Below are 23576 nucleotides of genomic sequence, written 5' to 3' on the forward strand. Positions count from 1 at the left end.
ATGAAGCTTTATGAAAACAGACAAATGATAAATCTGTCTGGTCGTCATCCCCTTGTTTTTTCTAGGTGGCCCAATCTCAGAATTCACACACTTGATGTCACTGAGGAGAACTATCTATAGTATGATGTGGCCTTTTGAACACCAGAGCACCAGTTGGTGTTGACTTCTTAGACCTTTTGTGATGCCTGTCGCTGGCACCCGGGAGTGGGCACCTTTTCAGAGAGCACTCAGTAAAAGCTGAAAAAGACGCCTCCCCTTTATGTTAAATTTCAAGCTACTGTCGTCTTGGGACCTGCTGTACCAGTGGGAATTGAAACCCTGGTGGGCTGTATCCACCCCAGGCCTGCTTCATCACTGCACCTTGCGGGTTGTATAGCTGCAGTTTCAGCGCCCACGCTGTGAAATCGTGAAATGTGCGCGGTAACGCCTTGGTCTGAACTTCATTGTTGTGAGTGGAGTTTTAATTCATTGGAAAGAAATGAGTATCATTTCAATGTTACCTTGAGACCATCCTCAAGTGAGCAATGTTCAGTGGATTGTACACCTTAGTGTTAGAGAAGAAGCCCTTTGGGTGCATCATGGACACTGCTGCAGGTAAATGACTATCATGAAGGATATTTGCAATTATTTTCTGCTTTGGGATTGTACTGGCAGTGTGAAGGTGCTAAGCAGTAAAAGTTACTGTGGATAAAATGTCACAGATTTTGCCGTCATTAAAGGCCAGAAGAAAAGTGTGTTTGGTAGAAAAGCTTTTGACGTTTCACTGTTGTCCAGGAAGACTAAAAAAGTCTTGCGAATAAAATGGGCAACAGAATACTGACGAAGAATTCTGGTTTGTCATATCTGAAGTCATCCAGTGTGCACCATTTTTCTTCCTAACCTGACTTTTTTTTTTCCCCCAGACGTCTGGGATTCCTCCTTGTCTTTAACTGTTAAACGGACTCCGGGCTTCATTAGAAAGCAGTTGAATAAGCATTGAGTCATCTTAAGCTCTTTAAAATCAAGCTGATGTTTAGTGTTCTTCACCACTTCAATTTCAGCACGTTTAATTTTTGACCTGGAACATAAAATACTCGGAACGGTTTCTATAGACAGCTGTAGCCAGACTAGTTATGTGCAGTATTTCATGAGCTGAAACAGAAGAGCCTAGTTTCCCTTGTCGCTCGATCATATTTCTCACAACACTTAAATTATGATATTAACTTCAGCTCTTTACTGACACAAACTCCTCCACTGGAGCCAGGCTATTATATAGTCACCATTTTTACAGCTGTCAATATTCAGCCATCCTTGCAGTGTTAACAGCCAAATTACTGTTTCTTATTTTAGGGAACCAGAAAAAAAAACCCTCAACAAACTTGATCTCAGCAGTTGCTTTTTATAGCCTTCTCCTCTTTTAGAAGTTTTGAGTTTTGCTTTTGAGTTTTTTTTCTAAGTGTGTAAGGCTGACTCTGTAGGAGATGCAGTTGTATTTAAATGTGAACTATGAATGTCTGCGTTTTGTATTTAATTTTGTGCCAAATCCATATTTATCAAGATGAGACTCCTTTGTCAGTAGACATTTTTTCACCTGTTACTGCGTGTCCCTAGACAGTAGAGCAGTTGAGTAAGCTTTGAGTGTTCTTAAGTTCTGTAAACCCCAAAAATTGAAATTTAAACAGAGTTCTCCACCACTTTCAGCAGATTCAATTTATGGACAGTGAGGCGCATTGACCTAGAACATATTATTCTCTAATGGTTTCAATACAATGATGAAGCCAGGCTAGCGGTGTGAAACTGAAGGGCCTAGTTAGCCTTGTTGATTGATCAGATTGTAGGATTTCCACCACCTCTGATGGTGACCTCTTTGAAGTATAAAGGAGTGACAGTTCAGCAATCCAAGGGTAGTCATTTCACTTGTACTCTTGACATTTATCAGATGCTTAGTGCTTAATCGTAAGAAAAAGTAGATCGTAAACTATTGATGAATGCTTCAGAAGTTAGAAATATGTTCCATGAACAGCAAAAGTGATGAGAAGGCTGCAGCATGTGGGCAGAGGTCATTGGTTGATCATATACTGATATGAATAGTGATTCTGATTCATAGTTGAACTTCTACCGCTGCACCATCGAGAGCATCCTCACCAACGGGATATCCATGTGGTTATGGCAACACCTCTTCTCGAGAAAGAAAGGCACTGCAGAGAATGGTCAATATGGCCCAGAAGATCATCAGCTGTGGTCTCGCCGAGATTAAACAGCTCTATGAGGACCGCTGCCGTGGTAGAGTTCTGGCCATCACAGAGGACAGTCACCACCCCGGGCATGAGCTCTTCACCTCACTGCCCTCAGGCAAGAGATATAAGAGCATACGGACACTTACCACTAGATTCTTCAATAGCTTCTATCCACAAGCAGCGCGATTGGCGAACACATTTAGCCATGCCCCACGGACCACACCTACACCCTCTACCTCATTATGATTTCTTATTTATTGTACATCTCCAGTCATTGTTTACACGTCTGTAGTGTTTACATTCAAACTGTTTACATGTACATTGTCTACTGTTTGTTTGTATATTGTCTTGATGCACTGTCTGCACTTTGTGTTTTTACACTTGTTTTAAAATTCGAGAGACTTTCTGTAAGTAAGAATTCCATTGTACTAGTACATGTACTGGTGACATATGGCAATAAAGTTCAAGTAGATGGGGTTGGTGTTGGGGGGGGGGGTAGTGAGGCCTAAACACAAGTGGATCTCTGATTTTGAATTTGATGCAGGAATTGAGTTCGACCAGTCTGGGCAAGTCAACTTTATGATTGTCTAGTAAAAGATGGAAAAACCTCGAGAACAGCTGACCGAGTTGAGAGAAACTTTCTCATGAAGAGGACTGCATGCATTTATAGAGAAAAGTTAGCATGTTAGGATATTTTAAATAAAGCATAGCATTTGTCTGAAATTACTGTATGAAAAGTCTTTTGAAATGTATTGGGAATGTTCATCTAAGTATTTGCATGTTTTGGGTTGGTTGTGGGGATATTTGCATTTTATTTGAAAACATTTGGATATGACACTGCGTGAACTGTTGTGATCCGTTTAAGGTTCCTTAATTCCATAATCGAAGGAGCCTCCATGACCTTTGTGTGCGCTTTGTGTGGAGTTTTCAGGTTCTGCCTGCAGTATGTCTACGCGGGTTTTCTTGGATGGCTGCTTCCTTACACAGTCCAGGGACGTGCCAACTGAATTAGTCTGGTAGCACCATATGCACTTGTGCTTTCTGATGCACTTTTGTTTGGTCTAGAGTGTTATGTCCCAGTGTGGTCCATGTGTGTTTGTTTTGGTGTTACACACTTCCTGACTTTGGTTCATTAATTCATCCATCTTTGCCGTTGTGACATCATCTTCAATCAACTCTCGACCAATCAGAACTCAGCTTATTCAGTATTTAACTTGGAGGTTTTCAGAATGAAGGGGTCTTTCGCTTGACTTTGCTTCTGCTTGGCTTATAGTTTTGCTTTCGTTTTGCTACGGCTTCGTTTCTCTTTGTTTTCGTTCGGATTCACTTCGTTTCTGTATAGCTTCGGCTTTGTTGGTTTACATTAGTCTCCTTGTACTTCCGTTTGTTTGTATTATCCTGTGTTTTTGCCACTACCTTGCCCAAATGCGTCATATCAACCTCTGTACTCTTTTGTACCCTATTCCTTGTGTCTACTCTCGTCTTCCCTTATTTGTATTCGTAGTTCACTTGTGTATTTTTGTGAACTTTTGTTTATAGGGTTATTTTAGGTTGTCGGGTACATTCTGCACACGTAGTTCATCTTTGTATTAGTAACACTAGTTTAGGACGGGTGAGTGCCTTTTGTCTTGTATGGTTTTGGGTAGTTAGTGAAGGTAAGCTAGGGCATTAGAAGACGCCGAAGACCCGAGTGTTTCGGGTTTTGTTTCGGTAGTTAGGTCAGCTTTTCCCTCACTTTATTAGCCAGCTCCATTTTGTTTGTTTTTTTTCTTTTCTTTGGCGCCGCTCTAGTTCCCTTTCCCTGTGTGTTATTGTGTCATATTACGTACCAGTCACTTATTCACTTTAAAATCACTTTTGCACCAAAACTTGTCACGCTTCCCAAGTCACTCACCAAAAATCCACCTGCATCCAAAGCCATCCTAAATGTTACACCCCTTTACCCCTAGACAATTAGGATCGTAACATAGGGTATAGTCCTGCCAGGTTAGGCACTTGCTCACCATGAACTTTGGGGATGAAACTTTTGAAAATCCAAATGAAATCAATCAATTTAAAATTGATGGATGTGTTTAAGGAGGTTACTCTAGAATACCTGTCACCAGTAGGTCCAGTTGTCTTATCAGGATTCTCTTTAGCAAGACCTTTTCACTTATTTAATGATCTTGATGGAACATTTGGTTGGTTCCTAAGATTCAGATTTTCATTTCATATGCATCTGTGTGTCTGATACATGCATCCAGAACTTTAAAAGACCAGTCCCATAGCACAGGGAGTTCAGCATGTTGGAGAAATCAAAGACCTGTTAGATCTCTCTCAAATTAACTGAATAATCAGGCATTTTTGGAAAAAAAGGAAAAGGCTGGGTTAGTAGCTACATTCACTGGCAGAAATGGTAAAATAATTCCTTTCATTTGTCCTGTGGCTTTTTTTTATAAATGATGCATAGCCTCTTATTTGGAAAGAACCTCTTTGTCATTTTTGAATGAAGCCTCGAGACTTTTTTTTGTAGAAGTGAATGAAAACATGTATAGAAAAGTTATAAGCTGAAGATAACTGCATCGTGGTATTTGTTAAGATCTGGAATGAATAAAAGATGGTTATTACCACTTCCTGTAAGGCAGCTGAGTAACTGATGTAGGAACATCTATTGTGCACCTTTCTTGAATAAATTCTTTATACAGTGGGGCCACAATAGGACCGTTATCCATTGGATACGCCACTTGATATTACTGCTGATACTTGAGAAACAATCTTGGAAGTACTTTGTGCATGTGGGTTTCCTGCATAAATGTGTAGGAGAACCTTCTATTGAATTGGAATTAGTCATACCACTCCCTATGGCTGAAATGAAATGTCATTGATCCTTTGGCTGAGTTTCCAATGGAACCTTTTAATTTAAGCCATAAACCAGGCTTCGACTGTATAAACTTCCAGAGATATTCCAAAAGGATGAGGGGACATCATTCCAGGCGGAAATTGACTGAGGTCTCATTGGGTTAATGTTTGTGCTCTGGGAGGACATACCTGTAAGAGAGAAGGAAGCATGCAGGGTGTTCATTGCATTTGGCCAGTGAAGAGGAGCATGAAGGAGAAATGCATTAGCTGGCCAGTCAGGAGTATGTTGTGTAAAGTAGCCAGTGCTGACTGTCAAAGGTAAAGCTATCCTTTGCAAACATCTTGCGGTGATTGACGGGCTGTGAGGGCCAGCGAGTCACATGCTGTCAGTGATACGCCGAACTATGTGTGGAGCATATTGTTTACATTGCTGCACTGTACATGTGGCACTAACGGCTCGCCACCTGATACGTCAGGAAATGTCATGACATGCCAATCACTTCCCTCCAGAGGCACTGGAATGCTGAGCAGAAATTCCACACAGCAGAATGAAGCAACGGATAGATGGTCTTGTTTCAGGCTCAGCAGAGCTTTCCACAGTCTGTCATAGCTTTATATCGGTTGTGGTGCAGGGAAAAACCGGTTATCCAGGTCATTTTGGATGAAGATACCACTGTAAGAGTTTGCTTGTGGCAGAAAGGCTTGCAGCTGTGTGGAGTTGTGGCTAGGGCTGTGGACCCTCGAGCTGTAGGTTCAGATCCAGGTGGCACTCAGCAGTTGTGAACTTGTACCAGGTACTTTGCTCAGATGGCTGTAGGATTTGCCCCGCTGTATAAATGGGTGGCCTTGCAGGTCATCGTTGTATGTGTTCTTAATTGGTTTATCTGGTTAAATGACTTACTGTACATACTGCTCTCCTGCAACAAGCCACCTGACATTATGCATACAGTATGACATGTTAGACATTCCTTGGCCTGTTGAGCAGAGCATGTTGTTAGCTTAAATTTTTCATAAGTCTTTATTTACTGATTTCAATTAATTATCATTCCTTTACAAACCATAGCCTACTCCTTTGCAAACGTAACCTTGTATCACATTTAAAAATGTCACATGTCTGTATGTAGCACTTTGCATGCAAATTTAGGGAGACAAAGTTGAGGCATTAGTTCTAGTTGACTTTGTACTTTGAATGTGCATGGGTCTGCTCACAGTCCGACCCTCCGCAAGCTGAACCCCCAACCATATGAAATCATTTAATCTTTTACAAGCATTTGGGGGGAAAAAAATCAGTCTGGAAGTGTCCAGTTTTAATATGGATGGACTCTGCTCAAGAACAGATTTCAAGGGAAAATCAGAATAAAAAGTAGCCTGCTTGAAACTACTTGTGCTTACTTCCATCCTGATTCATTCCTTTAACTCTTGTTTCTAATCATGAAGAGATGAAAAAGAAACCTCAGAAGACCTCAAGGAATGCAAAGACAGAATTGGTCATATCAGTCTGAAGAAATGTAGGTTTCTGAGGTATTTGATGGATTTGTAAAACTTCAGCTGAACAGTCTGTGGCTACGTTTGGTGTTGTATCCACCACACAGTTGTCTTTTGAAAGGGACTCTGTTGGTAAACTGGTATTTTACATATCGTAAAATCACCTTTATGTTGCTTTTACTTGGGAGTTATTTTAAAAATAATTCTGCTGTTAACTTTTTCCTATCTCTTGATGAAATTCCATTGCCATACATCTGCTGCTGTAGTTTGGGACTTTGACAAGTCTTTAACATTGTTCTCTTTTCATACTAGACAGAACTTTCATATATACTAGAATTTTATAATGCAAGCTTTTAATCGTTTTAAATTTCCTTAAAATTACACCCCCTTTATGCCCACAGCTATGCAAATGGTACTGAGCAAAATAAAGACTTATAAAAATAAAATGCCCGTGTAATTCTGATCTGTAGTGTTGGTACAGTAGTTACGGTTCTGTTTTATGTTAACTTTTCATTTATCCAATCATGACAAGCATTTAAAACTCTATGTACGATGTTAGGAAAATGAATTGTTTCATGCAGATGAAATAGAAATCTTCCAAAACTGGCATTTGAAAACCTAATGTACTTAGGATTAAACTGTACATTGTGAATACAGTGTTTTGGGGGGGGAAATATTTGAGCTGTGGGTTCTGTCATGAATCTGTGAAGAAACCTTCACAGAAAGCCTGAAGTTAGTGATGGATTAACAACTTGCTGCGCAAAATGTTTCACAAGGTATTTGAAACACTTTCTTGATGCAGTACGTTTCATTCAGAGGACTGTTTTGACTCCACATTTCCTGAGCTGAAAATGTTTTTTTGACCTGTAGGAAATATTTAAAGGCAGTGATTGATAAACTGATTTGTTCAGTTTTATCTGACATTTTGTGTTTGAGATTTTTAGTCATTCAGAGTTGGATAAAGCATAGAGGAGGACTACTTCATCTATTTGCAATGCCATATAAATCCACTATTTAAGGGTAATTTACATAAAATAACTGTATTAGGCTTAGTCAAAATCATCCGCTACATTGCAGGCTGGTACTTGCCAGACAAAGGCACCACAGTTGAAAGTTTTTTTTCTTTCTCTTCTTCAGTGTGGTGTTAAACTCTACTTATTCCAATATGTGTTCCATCATAGTTCAGACAATGGAAACAGGACAGTGGAATTGCCAATATATATTTTTTTAGTTGTATCATTATGCTTTTGTGGGTCTCTGAACCTTGTTTTTACAGCTATCCCATGTGGGGGAAGATCTCCTTTAGATCTGAAAATGTACCATAAGCGTCGAGTAAGTTTAACTGAGGCTGTGATTAAGTGTTTAGAAATGCTTCATTGTTCAGAATCTTCAGTTACAAACGTGTTGGCGCAAGCTTTAGCCAAAACTTTCTCGGTAATTAGTTCAGCAGCATCAAATCAAGTTCTTCAGTTCCCTTTCTAGATGTACCTGCTGGCAGGGCTAATTGCTAGGCTAAGGTCAGAGGCTGAACAGGGATGTCAGATTAAAACATTACTGGGGATCAAATTGGATGATGAATCTTTTTTGTGTTGGTCATTTGTGGTGGGGAAACTCTCTTCAGCTAGAATTATTGTACTTTGGAAACTGTTTTTGCTCAGTGCTGTAACTTCTTGTTTTTTTTTGTTAAACTTGTGTAATGACAAATAACAGGGTGACTTATTATCGGATCTCATCATAATGCGTAGTAAGGTAGGGACTTGCACGCCAGGAAGAGAACCTGATCTAGTACACGAAGAGCTTTTAGAGAATCCTGCAAATGTTGACACTTAAGTCTTTATAATAGGCAGCCTGCCACGATTCCTGCCTGTGCACTGCTCCAAATGCCTGAATACCTCTAGATAAAAGGACATTTATGCCAAAAAGAATGCATTTGTTTGTATTTTTTTCATTTGTATTAAAGATCCTTATCTCAGGGAATAAATAAAAACATTTAAGCTCAGTTTGTACTCTACCTTTTGTACACAACAGGTTCTCTTGTGGGAATGTGTACTTTTTTCAATCAAGTACTTGTTACTTTGCAAAACAAAGCCATGATTGTTGACAGGGACTACAGCCACTGTCTGCTTGTATTGATGTAATCTTTTGCTGCATTACCAGGGATTCCTTTTGAGTTTTAGTACAGGATAGAGTTGAGATACGAGTTAAATGTTTGCTTTGGTAAATTTCAGCTTCTAATTTGAATGTTTTGAAATGCTTATGGAATAAGTTGCTGAAATGTTTTGGTTTAAAGCAGGCATAGTGCTGCTCACCTTTTTTTTGTATTTAAACGAAAATTAGCATTTTATGTGACAAGCAGCTTTCTCCCCAAGATAAATGACTACTTCTTAGCATTGACTGATCTGCAACCTTTCACAAGACTAACCACATAACCAAAAGACTGCTCACAATGCTTACTTTTGATTGTCATGTATAGAAGTAATTACCTAGTATCTTAAATAATTAGAGGATTATTGGCTTTTGTCACAAGTGAGAGGTCAGTGTCCCCTTTCAGTATTTGTAGATTTAACAATCAGCACAGCAGACTGGACTGTTTTGGAATTCATTAAAAATGTACTTAATATTTCCTAGAAACAAATTAGGTGCTCACTGGGATATGATCAATAAGTAGTTTTAAAGTGTATATTCATTTTGCATATGTACTGTGGTGTAATTAATTATCAAGAAATGCTGTTTGCACTGGTACTGTTTCATTTATCCTCTTACTTCTGGTTCATTTTGTTTAAGTTTTTTCAGATTTGAGGTAAGAAGCTGAATATTCAGACTTCATGAACATTAAGTTAATGCTTCCTTTCTTTCCTCCTAAAACCTCCAAAGAATATAAGTCAGGTAGATGAATAAAAACCAAACCCCACTTTTTTTACATTCCCAATAATCCGTATTGTTTCCTGCCATACCTCACCAAATCTACATTGCTTATTGTTTGACTTTCATGCCCTATTTTACAGGGAACTCAGTTCTTGTGTGAACTTGTTTGACTTTCATTTGAATCAAGCACCTACAGAACAGTGGAGAAGTGCTTCAGCTGGTACTGTTTTAGAATTTTTCTTTTTGCAGTGTATTTTAGTTTGCAGTGGTTAAAAGCCATTCTTTGCTGCTGATCAGTTCAAAATGAATGTGTTTCTAAGATTAGGCAATTCCTTGATGGCATGTTTCTCTTTTTTTTTTTCATGTTTGGCCGCTGTGGTTTTATAGGTTTGCAAACGTGCCAAATGTTATATTTATCAGGTGCTTGCAGACTTTGTATAAGGAGTGTTCCAAGAAAACAATTCACAGGGTGGTGCTATATAAAGTGATGCCAGTCAGCATATGATGATATGTTGTGTGTGTTTTGCCAACATCACTGGGGTCTTGGACAGCCTGTACTGCAGAGGACATTGATGTATATTAATAATAACTATCTTTACACTTGTATAGCGCTCTCTGGGCACTCCACTCAACGTGCTTTACAGGGGACTGACTCGTCTGCAGCACCGCCTGTGTGTAGCCCCATCTGGATGATGATGATGATATTGTTGAGGGATACCCCCTGTTTTAATTCACTGGGGAGGATGCAGGAGCCTCACTTGGCAGTTTAAGTTGATATTGCTTGGAGGAAAAAAGCGCATGGTGATGTGCTGTGGTATCAGTATGTGTGCGTCTTATTTAAATAAAAATATTGATAATTTCAAGACTTTGTGCCCTTGACAGAATGATTTCTTTCTCACACTTGCCCTTTGCTTTTACAGTCTTTTTCTGGATCCTTGGAAAGCTTCATCTTTCACAGGTTGTTTTTTTTTAAATGAGCGATCAACCCCGCAGAAGTAGACCTTTTTGCTGTAGTGCTCTATGTGCTTTTAAATCCTGGAACGTTGGTGACACTTTAGGTGCTAATGTCTGGTTTCTTGGTAAGGATGTGATGGTAATACTTGATGGCCAACATAACGTTATGGACTCAGTTTCAACACGGTTGGGGCCGCTGACTACATATAATCTCCATCCCTTTGTGAGGAAAAACTGACACCTGTTCTCATTCCTGAGCTACACTGTACCACCTCTCATTAGGGTTTCCCATCTGTGTCCTTGGGCCCTGGTCATCGTCGATTCACGAGTATTCATTTTGGGATTTTGCATGTTTGTCACATGTGCGTGTGTAATCTCTTTGGTGTGAGAGTGCAGGGGTTTAAATTCTGTTAGCCTGACTGGCTATCCCATGCCTTTCAGACTACGAATTAATCTAGTTACTCTTCTTTGAAGTCCTGTCTAGGGCAACTGTAACTCTTTTTTTTTTAAACATGGTGACCAATAATGTAAAAATGATCTGACAGATGCTTGGTGTAATTGTATCATACTCTCTTATGACTTTAACTCTTTTCGCTTCGTTGTGTCCGAGTTTGTGTTGGCCATATTGAGTAGAGGACATCTGAGTCGGCGCTATTACCTGAATTCTTTTGACAGGGTTGTAAATTTAATCTTTTTTAAAACTATGAATCCTTTTTATTACCAGCAGGCCTCTTGCGAAGGCAAATTATCCGTTTCCTTTGTTAACATTGTTTTGATTGATTTTTTTTTTTATTTAAATGTTCTGGTCAAGTGCTGTTGTGTTTTTGGAATACAGTTTCTTGAACAAGATTTGAACAATTTCCACTTATAGTCTTAACGTTTGAAACAACTAAACCAAGAATTAGAAAAGGGATACTGAAAGGCATTATGGAAGTTTATTTGCAAGTGAGGTATTTTAACTTGATTTCTAAGAAGAAAGTTCTCTACGATTGTGCAAGAATATGCAGCACTGTTAAGATCACACTGTATTTAGTACAGTATTATGGCATAAAATGCAACAGGGCTCTATGTAAACAAAGGATTATTTATAGGACTCCAGATCACCCACTTTGAAAGCACTGGTCTGTATCTCATGCAGAGCTTGTTACCAGCAAACCTTTTCAGTCTGTTAATCACTGAGAGAGGCTTCTTGTTTTGGCTACAATCTTGATGTTACCATTATTTTCCAGCCTAGATAGATACTTTATTGATCCCGTGAGGGAAATCACAGAGTTGAACAGACACACTCTGTGCAGCATTTGAATGACTAAATCTCAAAGTTTTAAAATTAGTAAAGGCAGGTCCCAGAATGAGACTGTTAAAACTTCATTGGTGGCTTTGTTGCCAGTTTTCCTTCAGTTTATTTTGATAAAGAAACATTTTGTTTTTAATCGCAGCTAGGAATTTGGTAGAGGGGGTTAATTGTAACGTGTTATACCACTTTTTTGAAAACCGCTTATGTTTGGTAGTTTTTTCCTGTTTTTATCTACTTTTATGTAAATAGTATCTTTTTAGGTGTGGTGCCTTTGCGTGGTTTGGAAAGAAGACAAGAGTCAGAATGCCCCTACATTATCATTTGACATGCCAGATTAAGGCACTAACATAATTTTAAAAACCCTTCTCTTTTAGCCTCAAAATATTATAGGATAAGAATGTTTAAAACGGCGTGAGCAAGAAACTTTGCATAAGTATTTTTCAGGTTTTATTTTAGACAATTCATAATATTTTTTCTTCAGTATTAGCACTGTTACTGCTTGATGTGTAGTGTTTTTTTATATTCTGTTTAGCATGTGCAGAAGCATGCGAGTTTGATGCTGGATTTCTTTATTGGTTACCCCTCTGTTACTTTGGTGTGAAAGTAAGACCAACCTAGCAGTGTCACCTTTGAGGTAATAAGTCACCCCATGACTGACTGTTCTTAACTTTATTGTAAGAAAACCCATTTGGGTTCATTCAATAAAGCAGGCTTGGCTTGCTCAGGGGGAAATGTGTGGGCTGAATGAAAATGAAGCACTACTGTATTTTTTGATAAATTAACAGGCAATACCTGCTAACAAAAGGAGTGCTGTCTCCAGTGTGTCACTGAAGATGGTCACATAATTGATGGCAGTGACATCATCTCCACGGCTGCCCTCTCTTTTGTTGCTGCAGCGTCGGGGAGTGAATAGTAAAGATTGTTGCCGTGAAACTTGTAGATCTTTCTTAGTTATGTAATCTTGACTAGAATAAGAATCTATAAAAACGACAGAGCTCGGAAAAGCCTGAGAGGTTTTGCAAATGGCCCAGATAAGTATAAAGAGGCCTCTAGCTTTCAAAAGGAAACTACTGTGCATGTTTGCATTTATTTGAGGGGAAGAGTGAGATTGCTTTAATGATTTTGTAGCATTGCTTCACACCCTAAAGGGAAAATTGTACATTATATCAAAGTTATTGTGATCTCGAGTTTAACACTTGTGTATCTTTAATGTAAATAAAAATGAATTTTTAAGGGAGATGTGCAGCAGTGCTTCTTATCAATGGAAATGTGCAAGTTCTGTTTGTGATGTGCATGGTTAATTGGGTTTGGTTTTTTATTTAATCCCAACCGCAGATCGTTCAGAGCTGCCAGTTGCCTGGGTAACTGTTACGCCACCGTTAAGTCAGATCTGCTCTAGTGAGAAGCAGGGGGTTGCCCTGCTGTTATGGGAGATCTGTGGTTCCTGCAGGTGGTGGTCCCACTGCTGCCAGTCCATGTACCAGGGAAAGACAGTGCAGGATTGCAGGAAAGGACACTGCTAAAGGAAGCGTCTTTAAAGGGACTAACTATTTGGAAAGGAAAGAGGTGAACCTTGGGAGCCCGAGTTCTGTCATAATGAGTTTTTCTGTAGTCACAGTAAATGTCCTCGCTTTTCTCCCTTATCTTCTGTTTAGTGAGTTACTGCAGCACGGGACTGCCATAAGTAGACACAATGGAGATGCGTGTGCTGGGTGGGGAGGCCAGGACTTGTAGTGTAGAAGATATGAAGAGCAGAAGTAAATAGAGTAGTACAGTAATTCAAAGGCATGCAATGCGGAGTATTCTCATGTTTGTTACAATTTGTGTTCAAAAGGTGTAGATTGAACTCAAGGCAGGGGAACCCCTGGAAGTGTAATGCGGAATGTTAAGGGTGACGCGACAGATGCAGAAATGCATATGAGATGGGGATATACTGAGCCTGGAGCAGTTTACGCAAGTTCTGTGTGTCTTAGGATGTGGGGAGGCAATAAAATCACACAACGCAGAGTTTAAATCTGGGAATGCTGTGTCGAAACTGTAGAGCGCACTAATATGATCTCATTCATTGTTTACGGTTCTGGTTATCATGCCACAAGGTGTTGCCTTGAAATCAGTCCAGAGTTCAGCTGAGCTTAAAGGGATTTCCTACATTGACAAGGCTAAGAGAACCAAACCTTCTTAGTATTGGACAGAGAGTACCTAATTCAAGTATTCAGGATCTTAAAGTCCTTGCTACAGGGAAGTGCATTTAAAACTTGGAGGCACTTTTTACAAAGCAGAATTGGCAGCAGTGGGATATTGTTGTGCTTATTCTAATAGGTGCTGGAAGACTGGGTTATTAGGTACTTTCATTTCAGAATTATTCCTGAAATATTTAATGCAAAACGAAATCCAAATTTTTTTATCCAGCCATATAATATACATTTTGTGTTGTATTGAAGTACTTAGTATGATGTGATGAGTGTTCACTACCACTCACACAGATATTAAGATAAATTGTCTAGTTAAAAATGCGCTTTACACTAATTCTTCAGATGAAAAGAATATTTCATAATTAGACTTGATTAACTGGCCGGTATGCATCATTGTTTTAGAATATTCAGTAACATTTTATTCCAGCTTTACAGCTAAGCTTTTTTTACAGCTAAGGAGTTCACATCGATATAAAACTGCTTGCAGAATGGTGGTCTTATTTTGATTTCTGACTTGCTCGTGAAACAGCTGTGGTACTGAAACGTGGCCGTTACACAAGGAATCGCAGTGCTTATTAAATGAATGTTCTTTCCTTTGCAGCTTCTTGTTACCGCTCTCAGAAGTGGATGTGATAACCAGACAACAGGATCAACAGGAAGATAACATGGCTTTAGCTGGCTGCCCGGACTATTTCCTGCACCATCCAAATTATCAGGTAATTCTCACCTCTTCGTCAGTAGTTTGGCTGATTTTTAAAATGTGTAAAAATCTTTTTTGCAGCGATTTTCTTAAAGGAACTCTTTTGCGACTATTCTTACTAAATCTTCCAGCATGTGTTTTAAAAAGCTTTTGTCCTTAATGTGTAGACTTTTAGTATTTTAACGCATTGGACAATTACACTGACGAGTAACTATTGTTAATCACATGGTCAGCAATCTGAATTTTAGATCAACAGTGGATCACCTGCTATGCTCTTTAGAGATTAATAGGTAACAAAAATGCTGGTGTTAGAAATGCTTCTCTATTAAAGTTTAACGTTCCCCTAGCTTTGCTAGAGATAGTTGCTGATCGGTGCACCTCTCTGCTGTGGGCTCTCTGGTTTTCTGCAGAGAGCCTCTGTCTCTCACGCTGGGAGCCCGGCAGCACAGTCCAGGTCCAGCCTCTGTCCTCCAGTAAACTGGGGTTTGGTGCTGTGTGGGAAGTCAAAGGTCCCCTGACTAACCAGGGGCCACCCAGCCCTGGCAGCACCCCACTATTTGTGCACCTCTGCTTGGGGAGCACCGAACACCTTTGGCCAAAGAAATGGCTGTAAATCAGGCTTGTGATGAACGGGCTTTGCAGGGGTCAGCCTGAGGTCTTAAACAATGCCTTTACTCGCTGAACCACTTGGGAGCTTTAGAACGACTCCTCTGTTGATCATCCCAAACGGTTTGGGATACATCGTTCTGGCCTTTTACTATATATACAGGAATGTTGAATATTCTTCTGCTTTACAGGGGGTAGGTTTGACTTGCTCAGCCCATGGGAAAGATATTGAATGGAGTTGGGAAAGCGTAATTGACTGTTTGGAATCTGTGCTCATGGTTGACATCGGTAAAAAAACCAACAGAATCAGATGCCTTGTTTAAATGCTGAAGACTGACAGGATCTTGCTCATTACCATTTTTCCCCGGCTCAAATGATTGCAAATCTGGGTTAAATGAGAACATTGGTGTGATTTCAGGTCCAGTCTGCTTTTGCATATTGGCATATAGTAGATGGTAGTCCTATATAATGTTTATTTATAGTACCTTTCAGTGATGAAATGGAATGAAACAGTTTTTTCATCTTTTTATAGCAGTTTTTCCTATCTTACTTATCAGATGCTTCTGTGTCAGAGCCTGGAATGCAGCTGGAAAATTGGCTATTGCTCATTTGAGTGTGTGCCATGTGAGTTTATAAAGCTTCGGAGTTGTTCTTTCTTCTCATAATTAAGGCAGCATGGCACAAACTACCTCACCTTCTACATTTTACACTTCTATTTTGTGGAATATAGTCTGAGAGCTTTGATATTGGTCATCCTGGTTAAGAGTTTTAGCTTTTGTAAACTGTGCACATTTAATTGTAACTTAGATGGAAATTGAATGATGCCTTGTTAAAGTGTAACTTTTATTTCTGTATGCTCAATTTTTTTGCAAAATTGGGTTGTAATTGTAAGTCTGCAGAGACATGGTTTGAAAAGCTCTATGAAAACATTTCAGTTTAGAGTTCAAAATGTCATATGACTGTAAATTCAGCATACTTGGTTATAGTTTACGAACAAGAAATCTGATTTCTGTGGAATTTACATATAAGAGTTGTTCACGGTTTTTGAAATTACATCTTGTGCAGTCTAAACATTTCACTAATAGTCTTTTTGTTATGAATGTGCCAGCTGAGGCAGAGCACTGCCAGTAAGGGCACTGAGGTTTATGTCTGTGTGCACGGACTCTTGCAAGGCTTTTAATTGGGCTTTTCTGTTTTGTTTCTGACACTTTAGTCAACTTTTGCACTTTATACTCATAAGTCTTGGTGCACCGAAAACATGCCTGAAAGATTATAGATAAGGCAGTGCAGATTTGATGGAATTGTTTCCTTCATGTCTATAATGTCTATTAACTTATGGGTAAGACTGCTTCTGATTTGACATGGTATTCAAGATTTGTGACTCTGAATGTGTGTAAATTTATAGATTGTTACCGTTTTATATCATGAAGAACGATCTTAAAGATTTGCAGTACTTTTTAAAAGGCTGAAGTTTTGGATAAGTGGAGAACTATGGAGAAGTGGAGAACTATATGAGAATTTAACTTACTTTTGTGTATTTATGTTGTAAAATTACCTTCTTCAGGTTGTGGGTGGAGCGGTGGCTCTGTGGCTAAGGATCTGCGCCTGTGACTGGAAGGTTGACAGTTCAAATCCCGCGGCCGGCAGAGGAATCCTACTCTGTTGGGCCCCTGAGCAAGGCCCTTAACCCTAACTGCTCCAGGGGCACCGTACAATGGCTGACCCCATGTGCTCTGACCCCAAGCTTTTCTCCCTGTCTGTATGTCTGTGTCTCATGGAGAAAAGCTGGGGTATGCGAAAAGACGAATTCCTAATGCAAGAAATTGTATAGGGCTAATAAAGAAACATTAACATTAACACAATGCCACAAAACTGGTTATAAAGACATTTACAGTCAAAATGTGTCTATGGAAAATTTAATCAGACAATACACAATTCATAGAAGGTTTAGAAAGGATGCACACCCAGTTCTTGTATTTCCTTCTTGGGCTGTAGATTGGTGATCAAAACATTTTAAAATTCAGCATCAATGGAACTGTAAGTGACATGAATTTTAATTTTTTTATTTTATTTGAATGTCAAATGAGTTGTCTACCTCATGAGTGTAGGTTGTCGCCTGACCTATAAGCTCTTAAACCATAGCCTACACCAATAGTATACGTTGTATTCCTGGTTCTGCAGTCTCCCAATCTCAAGCCTGTCTACGTGGTGCTCTTGTCTTAATTTAACTTGGTAAACTCTACCACTGTTGCTTGTGGTAGATCAAGGTGCCAGATGCTGGGGTTCAGACTTCCCATGGCTTGGTTTAATTCAACCAATGAGTGCATTCAGCACCAGAATCCTTATGAGTGCATGTGAGCATGCCATTCCTATCTGTATATGCACATTAACTGGTAAACTGAGAGTTGCTGCGAAAGCTATCGGACAGCAAAACTTTTAAAACGGGTTGAAACTTCGTGCAGAAAATGCTTTAAAATCAGTCAGTTGGTTCAGGCTCAATACATTTATTTTGAGAGCTGTAGTTGAAATGTAGAAATGAAAACCAGAAGAGTGGTGCTGCAGGACTAGGATTGGGCGAACGCTGGACTAAACTAAAGGATTCATCTTTTTTTCCCAAGTTTGTTTCCACATGTAATCGTGCATAACGTTCAGGCAAAAAGAGAAATATCAATCACTCCTGTCATGCTGCAGACCTCAGTGTCTCGCTGTGCCGAGGAATGCCCTGTGGGTTAGGACTGGTCGTCCTGCCTGTCCCGGGGAGCAGTGCGGTCGATTTGGCGAGAGGTCTTGCTTCCATTTCCTGCAGTAGAAACCCACCAAGTTCTTGTGAATCCTAAACCAGGAATTAAAGATTCCGAAGTTTTTCTTTTTTGGAATTTCAATAAAAACCACCCCCTTTGTTGAGTTATATAACTTTAGCAAATGTTATGGGGACTCTGGGCCTGTGTCCAGAGTAGCCTTGGCGTGTGTACCATGGACCGTTGCCATGGCACACCAAGGGAAGCTCACCAGCTCCTGACCGTCTTCACTGGGCTGCTGGACGTGCTGCCTTTTATAAAAACTTGAGTTCCCTAGATTTATGGACTTTTGAGAAATTTATATTGCAGTATGTTAATGAATTACACTGCAGTAAAACTGAAACCTTAACGGCGTTGACCAAGCGAGTGATTTATGCCTGAATTACTCATTTATGTTCCATCTTTCTAGTTGTAGCTTGTTCTCAAGTATGTGATGAGATGAGAGAGAGAGATCTAAGAATAAAGATGCTTTGTTTTAAAGTCCACAGCCCCGGGCTTTCATGCAAGTGCATGAATAAACGGTCATGGAATAGCGAAACACTCAGTCAATTCTTCTAGTGTCCCAGTCGGTGCGCCTGTGCTGCCTCAGACTGGCAACCCCTGTGGATCATCTTCCCAAGACTATTCATTCGCAACATACAGACTGGTTGTGTGGCATTACCATTCTCCACTGTATTTTATTGCATGTAGTAGCAACTGGAAAGAAATCTCCATGTTTGGTAGGGAAATCTTGCAAGTCAAAACGAGGAACCATTGCAAATTGGCAGAACAAGTGACCCCCATGTTAATGACATATCTAATAGGTTGTGAATCAGGTTGTCATTGCAACATTGGAAAAGATAAAAGCAAGCTGCCTGTAAGATGTTTGTGGTTATGGAAATTAGGAAGGTCTTCTAATTTTAGTTTTGAGCTCTCTTCTGGCTCAATTACTTTGTGCCTAAAGTTGTCGAGGTTTGTGCAACAATACAGATCTTTGTGTCCATTTTCTCACCTTGAAAAAGTACGGTTTAGAAGCTATTTGCTCAATTTTTAGCATCTAAACATTTAAGATATTGGTCATTGCTGCAAGTTGAAAGGTCAGCATTTTTTTTTTTTTACATGCTGGATTTGCTCTCGCAGATCAGTCTCCGTACCCTGTTCAGGAGAATCGGATTGTTTGGTGCTTCTTAGATGAGCAACAGTGTGATCTGCTTCTTCCAGCTTTTCTTAAGTCCAGCCACAGACTGAGTAAGCCTTATTAGATTATCAAAACATAATCGATGCTGAGCAATAATAATTTTAAAATATTTTAATGAAAATATAACAGGCATTTTAATCATGGACCACTATGTTGGTCACATGACCTCCAGCTAAGGAACGAAGTCTCTTTAATACGAGTGCGTTACTGTATGGCCCTATTTCAGTTTCCTGTGTTTCTCAGTTTGAGCCTGTGTTGTTCATACTTATTGATCCTTCAATAAGTGGCTAGCTGTAATCCCTATATCAGTGAGCTGTTGTCAAGCGAATAAGCATGATGGTCTTGTCATGCCCCCCCTTCCTGTGTTCATGTGGGTTTTCTCTGGGTGCTCCAGCTTCCTCCCAGGTTGCGCCGACATGAAGGGTGGGATCAATGGGATACTCTGTCGTGTTCCCCCTGGGTTTCTTTCCTGGTTCCGGTTCTGCTCACTCAGCCAAACACAAGAACTGGGAATTCAGGGGGGTGATTAACAGAATTCTTGCTAATTTTCTTCACATTCTATTGTATTTTTAGTCTAGATTGCCGTAGTTTTATACATAGAAAATACAGCATTTCACTATTTAATAGAGCTAAAGTGCTTATTACATTTCCTGTTTGTTGTATTTTGGACTACTAATATACTGTTCATTAATGCAACACTTGTAGAAATGTGGGTTTATCATTAGAAACATTTGTGTTGATTCTGCGCTGTGATAACCATTACTTCATGTGCTATGAAACAGATCAGTATTCCCAAGGTTGTAAATTTTAGTGTTCGGTTTTATAGATGTTTTCAGAGTGAATCAAGTGGCGAGTTCTGGCAGCATGTGGTTCCTGTTCCTGGAAGTTCAGGTCTGTGTTCTAGGATTTCTGAGAAATGAGAAATTGAAAATGTGGTTTGATTCTTTTGCAGCCGTGTGACAAGTTTGGAATAAGTGCTTTAAATTAGAAGCATTTCGAGTCCTGAGTCAAATGTGTTGTGTATGAAAGGACAGTGCCTGTCTGATTTTAAATGTACAACAGCAGGGAAGAAATTTGGGGTATAAGTGTTGCCAATTTCTTTCTTATTGTGTATTGTGTTCTTCCTTTCAGCCTTTTAAACCTTAAAACAGGTAAGTACAGCCCTTATAGTGTTCATCCCATATTTTTAGTAATGAAGTGAGTGTAGGAGACAAAATCGGAACAATGTGTGCGGATTTCTTTGAGGCATTCATTTTTGATGAATGCACAGCATATTTCTCCACAAAGCCGTTGATTCAAATAGTCTGTCAACTGAAAAAAAGGGCAAAATTGAAATAAGTGATTAAGTGGGGGAATCTGATACTTCATAGTGCATATTTGCTCTTTAATCAGTTTTAGATTTTTTATTAATTTTCTATAGGGGCAGTATAATGTTATGTAAAACTATGCACTGTGTATTGGAAAGCTGTGCACTGTTTGACTTTTAGATAATTCATTGCATTAGCTGTGAGATTGTTTTGGTCAAGGTAGATGCATTTAATTTTCTTAAATACTGTAGCAATGTTTTGCTTTTTGTTTTGTGGATTTTTAAAATATGATGAGCATAAGCTTAGTATAATTAAGGAGTCCTCTTGAAAAACTGTTCCTTACATTTGCTGTTTGCACAAGAAGTAATCGTCTTGTGACTTTGGTTTGGATTAAATTACAGTTGTAGTTGGAGCCAGAGATGGTCAGGTTAATAAATATACAACAGAGCTTTCTTTTTCATTATTGGGAAAGTCATCCTGATTTATGCAATTAAGTTATTTTCCTCAGGGAGTAGTAACTGAATGACAGCTTTGTGGCATTAGTGGAAATCGGTCCCAGAGTTTCACTTACGTTTGGAACAGAAGAAATTGTGGAAATGTTTGTGATGATTAAAATAACATTTGTTTTTCTCTGCAATATACACTCTGTGTCAGAAGCAGTATGTATTGACTTTAATTGTGATGATTCTTTTCGTGGGTGTGTGTAAGCGAGATTTCCCAAATGGCCTGATCTTGTTTAACTCTTGTGCTGCGCCATTGTTTCTACAGCCAGTAACATTTTGACACCTGTGTCCAGTTCTGGTCTCGAAGGTCTGGTGTCTGCACATTCCCATTCCAAGAACGAGCTGAATCAGCTGGTTACTGACTTAACTGAACCCATTTAACAGATTCTATCACCTCTATAACTGCAGTTGCTTTAACAATACCTAGGAAGCTTTTAGACACTCCAGCTCCCCAGGGTAGAGATTGGATACTCATGTTCTAAATTCAAAGATGAATGGCGTCGGGATAAGAAAATTCTGATTGAAGCCCACATGTAAGTAGATCAGTAGACAGTGACTTAAATGATTCAATAAATTAAGAATATAAGGAGAAAAGAAGCACTATATTAAGTGTTAAAAAAGAATAGGGTTCAGCATAATTAACTAGTAGCATGGAGTAGAAGTGCTTAAGAAAGAGAGATGGAAAGGAAGATTGCAGAAAAACAGAAAAACAGGAATTTCATGAGCAATACACTTGAGCTCTGCTGGATTGGATTGTGTTGGTTCCTTTTCTGGTGGACTGGGATTCTCCAGCATGTGCTGGTGGCACCAAAGCCATCCATAAGAAAAATACATTTTATTTGCTAATTTTTTACATATTAAGATGGATACCTAAATTAATCTATATTTGTAGATTATTGCTATAAAGTGCTTCAATTCAAGTTGATAGTATACCTTTTATCTGTCAAGGTTATAACTACAATATGAACCATCACTTTGATGGGCATTTTTCCTAGACAAAGTGCTATGTAATTCTTTTCCGTTAATGTGAATCATTTCTATTTTTGTCTGCTATACATTGTATTTGACAAAGTAATAGAAAGAGATGAGCAGATGGTATTCCTGGAACTTCTCATTCCCACCAGTCTAATTTGTCTGTAAATGCGCTCTGTGGGTTAGTTTATATGAGAATGTAAATCACAAATATGCATATAGATGCACATTATGGTGCGTCATGACTTTGAAGATGACACATCTACAAATGATCTGAAACAACATTACAAAGATGCAATGCTTGGCGTGGGCCTTTTCATTCCTATTTTTCGTGCTTTGTGGACGAGAACATCACGACTCTCAAACCACTGTATTAGCTCAAACACACGTATTGGTTATAAGGCAGAACTGCCATTTCAAAAATGGCAGAAAAATTGTTTAATTTTTGCATTAAAATATTTCACCACCTTTCATGGGTTTTTAAAACATACTTCATTGTACTGTGATGTTGAATTCCCATTGGATGGATATGCACAGTACACGCATGCTCTAGTCCTTGGGTTCCAGTGCCGGGTCACGCAGAACCCTGCTGACAAACGGAACGTGGAGGAAGGAATAAGGATGCCTTCAGCACATATTCCGTAAACACGCATGCAGACATGCAACGTCTGTAAATAGTGCAATAACCGTGTGCGAAAGATTGTCTGTGCTTAATGGCAGGTGCAATGGGTTGTATTGTCTTGTGTTTCCATATTGTGTTTATGTTCACCTCTGCATTAATGCTACAGATCTGCTATTTAGTGTCTATGCCTTCTCTGGTGGTGGTCATCTTTGAATCATTGCGATTCTAGGTTGAGGAGTGCGATTGCTGGTCGGGGGGTTGGAATCTAAAGAATATGAGAGCAATGTTGGGGTACAGGGCCGGCAGCAGATTTAACTTCACCTCCCCGAAACCTAAAGGGGCAAACGACTGGCGCGGGGGAGATGGCTGAAGCTGGGAAGTGGTGCAGTTTGTGGTGAAGATCTCTGCTGGGATTCTGTCAGTCTTTCACTGGCTCAGGATGAAGTACAGTGCAAGGGTTTTTTTTTTAGATCACCTGATTTGTCTTCAGGTTGGCGGAAGGTGTAGATTTGCCTATACTTGTTTTTGTTTACCCTTCTCCAGAGCGCATCTCCCTTTACTTCACTGCCGTCTCCTTGTTTTTACGTACTGATGCTAGCAGTCATCATACAAAGAAAAATCAAAAACGAATTCATGATGCTGTATTTTCCTAAATCGCATTTTGCTTTCTAGAAATGGGAGAACCCTAATCCTATACTTTGGAATAAATATTTTAAATAACATGCAGAACTGCATGAAAAATGTAGTGCTTTAGATTTCCCCTCTCCCTTTTGTCCATTCAGTCTTTAAAATCAATTCTTTAAAACTGAGGTGCACTTTTTTTGGCTTAGGCTTGATGGTGCTCATTTGTTTTGGGTGAACCGTTTGTAAAGGGCCTTCGAATACAAAAATAGCAGCGACATGGAAAAGCTTTCGAGGAATGCTGCTGAAAATTCCTTCAAACATTCATTTGTAGTTGTTCAATTAAGCTCTCCTCAATCATGTCTGGAGAGTGCGTGCATCACAGTGTGACACAATTATGTTGATTTTTTTTGTACTTTGTCCCCA

At 39.3% G+C, this 23576-nt stretch overlaps 1 protein-coding gene across 1 annotated transcript in view; it reads left to right on the top strand.

Moving 5' to 3' along the window:
* grb10b (growth factor receptor-bound protein 10b) overlaps positions 1-23576 on the top strand; it is a 94026-nt gene that overhangs the window by 18705 nt on the left and 51745 nt on the right. Inside the window, exon 2 of the mRNA XM_088928574.1 lies at positions 14446-14560. Coding sequence (XP_088784700.1) covers positions 14510-14560 — 51 coding nt within the window. The 5' untranslated portion in view covers positions 14446-14509. The remainder of the gene's footprint in view (positions 1-14445; positions 14561-23576) is intronic.

Source organism: Atractosteus spatula, chromosome 12, assembly GCF_055471065.1.
Source record: "Atractosteus spatula isolate fAtrSpa1 chromosome 12, fAtrSpa1.hap1, whole genome shotgun sequence".
NCBI classification, from domain to species: Eukaryota; Metazoa; Chordata; class Actinopteri; order Semionotiformes; family Lepisosteidae; genus Atractosteus; species Atractosteus spatula.